At 43.2% G+C, this 11,545-nt stretch overlaps 1 protein-coding gene across 6 annotated transcripts; it reads right to left on the reverse strand.

Annotated features, from left to right (window-relative positions):
* Positions 1-339: 339 nt before the first annotated feature.
* On the reverse strand, positions 340-6,993 carry LOC125972548 (bromodomain testis-specific protein). Of its 6 annotated transcripts, none has more exons than XM_068652183.1 (13): positions 6,714-6,993; positions 4,322-4,578; positions 4,092-4,229; positions 3,419-3,557; positions 3,071-3,195; positions 2,585-2,932; positions 2,337-2,465; positions 1,899-2,108; positions 1,616-1,785; positions 858-1,530; positions 674-726; positions 470-602; positions 340-361 (listed from the first exon to the last, which is right to left on the reverse strand). In XM_068652183.1, exons 2-10 carry the CDS (start codon positions 4,502-4,504, stop codon positions 1,119-1,121), a joined length of 1,854 nt encoding a protein of 617 aa, XP_068508284.1. In that variant the 5' UTR covers positions 4,505-4,578; positions 6,714-6,993; the 3' UTR covers positions 340-361; positions 470-602; positions 674-726; positions 858-1,118. The 6 variants fall into 6 exon arrangements, with proteins under 6 accessions (XP_068508284.1, XP_068508287.1, XP_068508282.1 ...); XM_068652186.1 differs by having other exon boundaries at positions 3,071-3,192; positions 6,504-6,993; XM_068652181.1 differs by having other exon boundaries at positions 6,504-6,993.
* Between the last annotated feature and the right edge of the window lie 4,552 nt (positions 6,994-11,545).

Consider the following 11,545-nt stretch of genomic DNA (forward strand, 5'->3'; position numbering starts at 1 on the left):
GTTAGTAGAGAGAAACTCTTTGGTTTCTTCCATATGCTCTTTGGGTTCAGTAGCGAAAAATGAAAACAATTCTTAAATCCCCAGAGAGAAGAATTTGTTTTGGAAGATGACTTGCCAGTTGTAATGTGATCTCTGGCAGGCAGTGGACTCTTGCCCAACGGTGACAGGATAGGGGCCTAAAAACAAGCCAAGATGAGCAATATGGCTGTTAAAAAGATTTTTATCCCATTTTTTTGGTTTTAAACTTCCAAAAACATAGATTTGTTTGGATTTTCGTTGTTCAACATATTTGGCAGGGTTACCTCAAATCCAGTGGTGGCCCAGACCAGTATAGTTTCAGGAGACGGCATTTGGTACAGGTCTGTTAAATACACACAAATACTTACAAAAAGGTACATAAAGGTTTACTGCAAATGCATTAGTTCAATGCAATCCTACTGCATTTAAAATTACTAGATGTAAACGCCACCTGGAGGGGGCAACTTCTTGCCGGCGTCGCTCCCCCAATGGTGTTTGGCCTTTGTTAGCTTGGAAGCAGCAGCTGGAGCAGAGGAGTGTGTGTTACCAGAGCGCCCCCTGTAGGTCAGCTTGCTACTGGCAGCCTGCAGCGTGACAAGCAGTCGTTGGCACCCTGGCAGCTTCAAAGCCTCAACAGCCACTGGCAGAGGTTTACCTTCACAGTCAACTTTTGACATCGGCCTTTAGCGCTCTTCTGGAGTTTGCCCGCTGGCAGACAAGCAATATAAAGTTTGGAATGAATACACAGAAGTTATCCATTTCACCATTTCAATTGTATCCCCAGCTGGACTTGTATTCTCTGATTGTGTTTGGTGTAATGCAACATCAGAGTAGCTTACCAGAAGATGAGCGAGCGTTGTCAGAAGACGGGGAGCTACCGCCGCTGTCGCTGCTACAGCAGGAAGTAGGTGACGAGTTGCTACTGCTGAGCGCTGACGGGCAGATAAAGTCAGGCGAAGCAGCTGGTTTGACTGAAAGCAAAAGAAGAATGGTTGCGGACACAGGAGGTGTGAGCTTGCTCGAACGAGCAAAAGTTGAAAGTCATGTCAAAATGTTATTTGTAGATGACCAGAATAGTTGGCTGCTAATTAAATTCATCCTCATGTTAAGTGTAACAGGCAAAGGTGGAAACATCTCTCAACGGCTGCATTCTTCTTTTTCATGTGAGGCAGCGGCTTCATGAGCATCTTGCGTCTCCTGGCCTCCTTCAACTTGCCTGAATGCGTTGCTTCAGCGCTTCTCTCCATTAGCTTCTTGACAGAGCAATCCTTCTGGCCAGATTTCTTCCACCGGCACGCCACCACGAACCTCTGCAGGCACCTCTGCGCGGACATCTTCATCTTCTCCGAGTTTACCGTCGGCATCTCCCTGGAGGTCAAGCGAGGCGACGGGGCATCGCAGGCCTTGATGATGTGTGCCAGCTTGCCCTTGGGCAAAGCAGCCAAATTCCGCCTGAGTTGCTGCTTCTCCCGGTAAGTCAGCGGTGTCGTCTTGTCTCGGAAAGTCACGTTCCTGTTGTTGTGATGCCACAAAATGCTCAAATAAGCACCAAAACACACACATGCACCCCTTAAGAAAAATATCAAAGCATACATACAAAGCAGAATTCTTGATGTTTTTCTCCACGGTACATTCATACTCGGAAGATTTGTGTCGAGTGATGTCCTTTTCTTTGGCCCTTTTCTCTTTTCTCAACTTGTCCCTTTTCTTGGGAATCATCAAGGGGTCCTCGGTGAGTCTCCTAAGCTGGGCACTCACCGCCTTCAACTACACGCCAGAATGAAGAATGAGGAATTATCTCATTTGCGCATTCTCTGCTCCCGAATCACTGTGGAAGGAATTTTAAATGATGGCGGGTAGATCATGGATATCCGACAGACCTTCTCCTCCAAGTTGGCCAGTTGCGCGGCGACCTGTGATGAACTCTCCGTGTTGGAGGAGCTCTCACTCTCAGAGGATGAGGAGGAACGGGCCGAGAGGGAGCGGCTTCCAACGCACTCGCCTTTGGGCTTATCGAGGCGCCGAGGCGCCGCCACGCAGCATTCCGCCAGCTCCTGTGGAACCTTAGCGTAACGTGCCTCAAAAACCTCCTGGTTTGTGACAAGAGGACACCTTTAAGTAACGAGTAAACACAAAGTTTCTTTACATTTGAAAATATGCAATTTTTGGTATACACTTTCATGCGAAATAAAATTGTATCTGATTAACTGATGGAATAATTGAGAAGAAAATAAATTTGTGACATTAACCATTCTGGTGTTCCAGTAGGCTTGTCTTGACATTTTTTTGTGTTGTGGTCATGCTACACGCACGTCTACCTGCAGCTTCCTGGCCATGTAGACGACCTCATGTGCAGGAGGGTTGTACTTGAAGCAGTTGGAGAACATCAGCCTGATGTCAGCAGCAAACTCCTTCGCAGCCGTGTACTCTCGCTGCTCCATCTTTTTCTGGATTTAGACAAAATTGAAATCGTGCATTTAGACCTTGACCATAAATAAACTCTAAGATTGTTTGAAACCCAATCCATGTAGTCTTTGAAAGGCTCACCTGAAAGCCTAAAACTTGCCTTGATGGTGCCCAGGTCCATGGGCTGTTTGATAATGTCGTGGTAGTCGTGCAGTGCCAGGCCCACGGTGTCCACGGGTGTGTAGAAGGGCCACGCGTAGGCGTAGTGCCTCTTAGAGAACATCTCCTTTAAGATGACGTCGCAGTGCCGCAGGGGCTCGGACAGTTTTGGCTGCATGTTTTCCAGGGCGGTGAGGTCTTTCTTTCGGACCTTGATGGCCCGCCCGCTGCCCGTCCTCACAGACGGCATGCAGGACACTGGCGGCGCGCAGGACACCGGCGGCTCACTGACGCTGCTTGTTACCGCTGAAGGGACAGGGTCAAGTTTTCTCTTGTTAACTGTGTTGATCTGAACAGTGGAAAGAGGAAAAAATAAACATGAAAATTATTTGAATTAAAACTAGGAGAGTAAGACTATTCCAAATTTATCAATTGCTTGTGGCAGCCCTATTGGTGTGGAATTTAAATGTGCCACTTCTCTACTTACACTTTCATCCATCTGCGCTGGAACTGCGTCAGGTGACTCCAGGAGAGGTGCATCTGGCGGGATGACCATCGCCGTCTGCTGGAGGACCACTTTTGACACAACGGGTCTTGGCTTCAACGAACCTGCTGGACAATAAGCAGCGCCAATACGTTATCACAGGATTTTCATTTTGTTGCATTCTGCGACTTTTCCTCTGCAGACGTTGCCTCGCATCAAATTATTTTATGGTGGCATGCCGTGTTGCTGTGTAAAAGCACGCAGCAAACCTTGCTGGGTTCTATGTCAAAGTCTTGAGTCTGTGTCCCCCACGTGAAAGAGACCCAGAGTAAATTGTCTCTCGTAATTTACCAGCATTGCTTTTCTTTCCTTTGCTTGCTTCTTTTGTGGCGTCTTGCAGGACTTCACATTCGTCTGTTGGCATTTTAGCGACTTCAAGCAGAAAAAGCTTTTCCAGCGTCTGGGCCATGAAAACAATGTCATCTTCGGGCTGAGGACGGGAATACATGGACACTAACAATCAAGACCAAACATAGTCAATCCGGTAAAATATTCACAACCTCATTTTGATCCTCAAAAATCTGCAAACACCCAAATGATGACAAGATTAAAAAAAAAAAAAGATATTTCTGCAAATTTAGTTAAAAATAAAATCCTTTTACGTCATGCTCTGTTTGCGCACTGAAAAGCAGTTGTCAACAGTGTGACCTTATTAAGGTGTGCGCCTTTCCAAATGATGTCCCATCAACTGAATTTACCACAGATAGACTCAAATGAGTTGATTAGGTTGTTGTTTTTTTTTTAAACTTGAAAATATGTATAAATATTGCTTGGTTGATTCTTTGAGGACTTTCTTGGGATTGGGCAGCAATGTGACCACTGCAATAAATGAAGGATTACTGTATTTTGACAACCAGTTTGTGGTTAAGAAATAAAAATGAATGATTCCAGTTTTATGGGGTAGGTCAGTTACATTTTTTTTTTTTTTAACTCTTTTAGGTGTGTGGTAGTAACGCTTTCTCACCTTGTTGTACGTATAGCAGTTAGTGAACATGGTGTTAAAATCTTGGATGCACTCCATCGCTTTCCAGTAATACTTGTTCTGAAGTCGCTTCTTTATGGTGCCCATATCCATTGGATTCTTGATAATTGTGTAATAATCCTGGAGATGAAACAGCAAGAGGGGAGAGCATGTCAGCACAACTTGACGGACAGGAACTTGGAGGAAAAAAGTCGCAATGAGGTCCAACTCACAGGGAGATGCAGCTCTATGGCATCTACGGGCTGGCGGAAGGGCCACGAGAACTGGTGTCGCCACAAAGCTTTGACCACCGTCTTCTCCAGGTACTGCAGCTGGTTGGTGGTGCGTCCCGGTCGCTTTGGGTTGACCACCTCAGGCGGAGGCGGGTTGCAGGGACAGACTTCCACACCAGACATGGTGCCGGCCAAAGGTCATTAAAAGCTCTTGCATGCACCTCCGCTGCGATGAGGCGTTCACATCACATGCACAACTGGAATGAGAAGTTCAGTCTTTAACAACCACGCGATTGCTGGATGGTAGAAGAAGGCAGATGCTTGAGGAAAATTAGCCCCCTAGGCATTCTTCCTTCTCATGTCGCTGCCTTATGTGAAAGGTTTTTATGTTGATGAACTGGACCAATTTATTATCATCTTACACACAAAGCAGATGATATAATTAAGAGTATTATTTTGTAATCTAAAGGCTTTTGAAGTGACTTAATGGACATTAAATTAAAAAGGACCATAAACCATTTAAAAACATGACACTATTTGTTATTACTACAAGATTTTAGTTTGACATGTTGAATATTTTGAACCCTTTAAATTTTAATGGACTGAATGATTTAGAATAGAATGAGTCGATTTTACACATACATTTAATACAAGTTATTAATAAAACGTGACCGATTGATTAGCTGCTAGCTCGTAGGCCAAAATCGTTGAGGGAAAGCCGCCTCCACTCGCCCCTTTGGCATTCAGCTTTAGTTCCGATACCACTCCATCCAATGAGTCTTTATTTAGCCATACAATCAGAAAATCTGCGTGAAATGTTGACTTCAAACTTGAGCCCTTAGCCTTAAAACCGCGCCATGACTTTATTGTCGCCTTAGATACGTTAACCTTCCGTTTGTGACAATTTCCACAACAAGTCTGCGAAGAAAGAAAACTAACGCTGCCAGGTTGACTTGCTACTAGATTTATTTCACCGTTTAATGTGCACAATATACGTTACTTTTTGTGTATTTATCCAACACAGTTCCATCGAACCCTAGGGGTTCGGTGAGTCGGCTTCAGGGGTTCGGCAGAGCTGGTATGTCATTGCCCTGCCCCCCCGCGGATGACCGAACACACCTGAATGTCGTGTAAATTCGCGATAACGCATATCTGAAATGGTCTCGCAAAGGCAACAGCAGAAGTCACACTGATTTGCTGATATGTCATCCACCCCCCAAAAGAGGGGTTCGTTGAATGCGTACATGAAACTGATGGGGTTCGGTACCTCCAAAAAGGTTAAGAACCACTGATCTAACACCTGTGGACGCGGGTGACTATCACTCACCTCTGGTTGATGCAAATGAAAGCTGGCAATTAGGGGTGGACGGCTTCGTTGAGGGCGTACTACGATTTTTGTTTTGTAATGTAGACTTTCGCCGAGGTAAACAAGTGTAAATGAAAAGTTCTCAAAATCGGAGTCAAGCTTACCGAGCCCGCGTTGACTTTACACGTCACGGGACTCCTCTCGGTTGGCCGCTGAACTAAGGAAACGGTGAAGATTTATAGGCTGCCACTTCTGGCTATACGACTAATTGGTCCAAATTGTACACCACGCGTCTGCTACTTTACTCTTCTGCATCCGAATTTAATGTTATAAAGCAAAACTAAAAACAATTCGAAGCCAGTGTCACGCACTACTTTTAACATAGCGATAGGATGAAACGTTGAAATGCATTTCTTGGAAACAGTTTAAGAATAGAGTGGTACATTGGAGAGCCAGACATCTGGAGAGGCTGTCACTCTCGGCACGTGGAAGTACAAAAGCGGGTAGAAGGCTGAAGGCTCGAAGGCGGAGTTCCGACGGTGTTTGACCGAATCATACGGAGGTGTCACGGGCCACGTCTACAAGCTGTCAAATTACTGCAAACTCGAGCGAGCAACGAGCCAGGCCTGGGCGACACGCATGCCACAATGGAAAAACTCGCAAATTTATGATTTTACATAAACCAATAAATAATTCAATAAAGGTACACCAACTTGTAAAGAAAAGAAAAACACGTGCACGAGCTTTGCATTCCAACAGACATTGAACTACACACGTGTTCACTTCCGACCAAGAAACACGAAAATGAGCCCATGGTACTATCGCAGCCAAAATACCGTTTGATGGAAAAAAAAAAATAAATAAAAAAATACTGACCTGCTGATTCCTTTTTTAAAGCAGGTCTCTAAACTTTTGAACCGCGCCATTCTTGATGTAAACAAAGAAGGCGTCTTCTTGTGACGCAATCAAAACTTCACCCCAACCAACATGGCTGTCCTACATTTCACCCGAATCCGATTTATTAATATTATATCACATTTAAAGTGCTACTGACGTTTACAGTGCCAACAAATGACTGAAACTCACAATGATGTTCAACTAGTTTCTGCGGACGTTTTGCTGTTGTGTTTGTATAAGAATTAATTACGAGACGTAACATCATATCAAGTATCAACTCAACAAGCTAACGTGGCCAAAACTAGTTAGCCCTTTCTCGTGGCCTTTTTAATACGTAGTTACTCAAACATGAGTAGAACATGCTTACTAAAAACTAATCAAGTCCCAACATTCTTAATGGCTAGATCATACCGTTAGCATAACCGCGATTGGCATATAAATGTCGCCTGTCTGTGACGTCACACCATGCGTCTCTAGTTAAAAAAAAATACTTTAAACTAGCAAACTGGCAGTTTTTAAAAAAATACTCAAACATTTATTCAACCATTGCACATATCAACAACTACAGACAGATAAAAACAAAATAACGCAACATGATACTGAGAAAAAAAAAAAAAAACATTACAGGCAACTCATTACATCCAAAGAATATACAGCCAGAACAAACATCTTACAAAAAAGCCTTTCAATAAATGAAGTCAGTTTTACAGCATTCTTGGTGTTAATAAGTTTTAACGAAATGTTGTAGGATTTAAGATCATTCTTCCAATGAAGTTTTTTGTTTTGTTTTATTTTATTTTAAAGAAACGGCATTTGTGTATGTATTCTTTAGCCAACATAATAGTTAATGAAAAAGTCAAATTTACTGTTATGAAAAAAGCCATATCTAACATCAGAGATACTAAGAGTAACACACAGTAAAGTTTTTGAATAAGCCCAATGTTGAAGGTCAAGCCAAAACCTTTGCTCAGACTCACACCAAAAGAAAAGGTGGTCTAAATCTTCAATTTCACTTTCACAAAAAACACAGTTTCCTACATCCATTTTAAATTTCGTCTTCATCATATTTTTAGTTGGGTAAATATCATTGATAATTTTAAATTGAAGTGCCTTTGTTTTTGCTGGGACCCGGAAATGTCAAATATTTGCATCTAATCGAGTGGACTGTCAAAATTGGCCATAGTTTGCTCTTTTGTGTGCAGAAGTCACAATAAGTCAATATGTCCACAAGATGGTGGCATTGTGGTTGCGCAGATTTTGACAAGAGACAAAAGAAATAAGCCATTTCAGGCAGTGTTTCTGCGATAGTTTTATTAAATATATAGTTTTAATATAAAATGATGGAACCAATTTTACTCCAGATACAATTAAATTATGTCATAGGAAAACTATTATTTCCACAAGTGCTTGGTAAATCTCAATGGGATGTAAAATGTCATCAAATTCTGGAATGACCCACAGACTGCCTGATAAGTAAACAATTACACCAAAAATATAGTTAATAAAGGTCATTGATAGTTCCACAGCATAAGAATATTTAAGTGAGGTGGTTCCAGTCACAGGGAGGTTTGGTGACACACTGGTTAGCACGTCCGCCTCACAGTAAGGAGGGTGCGGTTCGATTCCACCTCCCTGTGTGGAGGTTGCATGTTCTCCCCGTGCCCATGTGGGTTTTGTCCGGGCACTCTGGTTTCCTCCAACATCCCAAAAATATGCTTGGTAGGCTGGGTGAATACTCCAAATTGCCCATAGGTGTGAGTGAGTGAGTGAGTGAGTGAGTGAGTGAGTGAGTGAGTGAGTGAGTGAGTGAGTGAGTGAGTGAGTGAGTGAGTGAGTGAGTGAGTGAGTGAGTGAGTGAGGATGGTTATTCGTCTCTGTGTGCTCTGCGATTGGCTGGCAACCGGTTCAGGGTGTCCCTACTTCCCTATGCCCCTCTGCCCCTCCTAAGATAGGCTCCAGCACGACCGCGACCCCCGTGGGGATAAGCAGTACAGAAGATGGATGGACGGATGGATGGTTCCAGTCGCTAAAAGTTAGCATCAGAATACTAGTAGTCATCATACAAAGGCACATATGTAAAATGGAGTTGAGTAATGAGGGCCGCATGCGGTTATTGAACGAGACACTTCTACGAGGCTTCGATCTGAAGAGTCCGGTGACGAGGGAAGCGAGGAGGGTGTGGAGGTGGATTTGCAGCTTGGGAGGTGGGGTGGGGGGATACATCTGGATCATACATTAGCCAGCAGACCCAAACAAAATGGAGTCAAACACGTCTGTCTTGTGTCAACTGGTCTGGAAAATATCGTGGTCGTGGCGGCTAGCAAGGTCACCACACGTTCTGTTCTGTGTTCTGTCTGCCAATTATTATTAAAGCAGCTAATTGTTTGGCTAACTTTCTTTAAAATGGTAAAAATTGTCACATTTGGTCAACGTCACGTTAATGAGTTTGATTGCTTAAAAATTTAATGCTATAATTAAATTTACACAATGGTGAGATGTGAAACATCGCATTTTTGGTCAGTCCCTCTGAAGAAAGAATGGCAGCAAAATTAGCTATTTTTGTCCAATTTTTGTTTTTCCCAGAGGTCCTACAAGTACATGTTCTTATAGATGTTGTTTTTTGTCTACCAAATTAGAATTTTGTATACTGATTGACAATGCTAAATTGTGGAAATCTGAGTTATTATTAGCCATTTGGTTTTAGAGTGGCCACTTTTGGTTCATTTTGGCCATTTCTAAGAGTCCATAAAAATGTACTTATCCCAGAGATTTTGTCGCATTGCTACCAAATTTGTTTCTCGTGTACAAACATATAATTAAATTGAAAATATTTAAATTTCTTGCAATTGTGGATGGAGAATGCCACAAAACATTGGGGTCCTTTTGTCGATTTCCAAGGGTTTTTCAAAGATAAATTTGCTCATGCGTCTACTCCAAACATGAGTGAAAGGTGCAGAAGAAACCATTGGAGGGCAGTTCAGGTATTCTAAAAAGGGGAAGCGTGTCTATTTTTTAAATGGAAAGACAAGCATGAAAGTGGGTTGTGGTCGCCTTGGCGACGGTGTTGAGAGGCTCAGCGGTGCCCCTCAGGGAGAAGGGGTGAGGATGAGGTGAAGAGTGGGACAACTTGACTTAAAAACAAACAAAAAAATGAAACTCTGATGTTTTCCCCTTGTCGGCAGAATGTGGAAAAACCATCCCGGCGTTGTTGTTGTCCTTGACAACGGGAAACCATTAGGACCATTTGTGCTCATTGGGCTCGTTTTTTGGAGTTCATTCTGCTGCCAGATGTGAGCAAACGGCGTCCTTGTCGGCGTGATGAGCAAAGCAGAGTTTTCCAGTAGCTTTACTTCGTGTAGATAACATCCAGAGCAGAAAGCAGACTCAACCGCTAGCATATGTTTCTAGTTTATGACAAGCATCTTGTAAAAATGGCAAAGTTCCTTTTATAGTGAAAAAAGAGAGTTAGACAAAAAAAAACCTCTGAAAAAAATTGTAGTATGCATGCCAGGCCAGTAGGTGGTGCTATATATGTATAGCTCCAAATGAGGGTTTAACATCGCCGTTTGCGAGGAAAATTTTGCATTTGCGCCTCATACTGCAAAATATCCATCCATCCATTATCCCCGCTTGTCCCCACAGGGTTCGCGGGCGTGCTGGAGCCTATCCCAGCAGTTATCAGGGAGTAGGCGGGGGACACCCCGAACTGGTTGCCAGCCAATTGCAGGGCACACAGAGACGAACGAACATTCGCACTCGCACTCACACCTTGGGACAATTTGGAGTGCCCAATCGGCCTACCAAGCATGTTTTTGGGATGTGGGAGGAAACCGGAGTGCCCGGAGAAAACCCACGCGGGCCCGGGGAGAACATGCAAACTCCACACAGGGAGGGCCGGAGGTGGAATCGAACCCGCAACCTCCCAACAGTGAGGCGGTCATGCTATCCAGTGTACCACCAAGCCGCCCTACTGCAAAACAATTCAGTACTATACTTCACCACACCAGCTAGCTAGCAACGAGCTTTTGTCTGGCCTTTTGAAGAACTGAGAAGCCATACTAATTGCTAAGCTATCCTAAGTGCGACATATGCGTTTATGCCTGTTTATTACCGGAATCAAAGTTTGAACATGTACAAAATTTCACTGTTTTGCTGGTGATATCAGCAAGAACCATCTGAAGACAAAACCATGTTGCTCTATGCTTTTTTTTTTTCTTGAGCACAGTTTGGCTATTCTATTTGTTTTTAGCATGAATTTTTTTTAGCATATATAATGTAATTTTGCATTATTCCTGTTGTGTTTTTTGTACTCTGCAGCATAGGTTAGCCCAAGTGTTAGCTGCCATTCCAGTTGTGTTTTTCTGGAGTGCTCACCTTTCAGTGTGTCCTTAGGCTATAAATCTCACATGTGTTTTTGTGGATGACGACGTTGCCTGATCAGCTGCTGCTTCCAGGCGACCAATCGGAGAGCGTTCTCTCGGATGGCGAGCCGACATCTGGATGCGTTTAGGAGGAGCGAGCTTGGCCTCTCGTGTTTGGTTTGGTGCACTCTGCGGCTGGTGTGGAAAAACAAACCCTAATGAAGTCTTGGCCCACTCCCGAGCCTCTCGCTGGCTGCAATGTCGTGATTTTCTTCATGTATTTTTGACTGTGCATCAGTGGAAAAGTTGAACATGCAACAATTAGCCATTTGGTGGGATTTGTTGACATGTTTTTGGAAGCCCCCCATGTCATAATTTATAATATTTCCTTAAAACAACACCAACCTGACTTTTATGCATTTTGCGATGTAAAATGGACAAATAATTAGGAACAGGAGTATCTCGCCGGATATTGTCATTATTTTTTGTTCCTGCAGAAGCTAAGAGTGTGAAAAGTTTGACTTCTGAAACAGAAAGATAATAATTCATTATCAATTTTGAAATGATTTCTAATTTATTTAGCTTGAATTAACCAATACGATACTGTATCATTAGAGAAAGAGAAAGTGTTGATGCTTCAAAAGTGTACAGTTGGTCAAA

This window comes from Syngnathus scovelli, chromosome 10, assembly GCF_024217435.2.
Source record: "Syngnathus scovelli strain Florida chromosome 10, RoL_Ssco_1.2, whole genome shotgun sequence".
NCBI classification, from domain to species: Eukaryota; Metazoa; Chordata; class Actinopteri; order Syngnathiformes; family Syngnathidae; genus Syngnathus; species Syngnathus scovelli.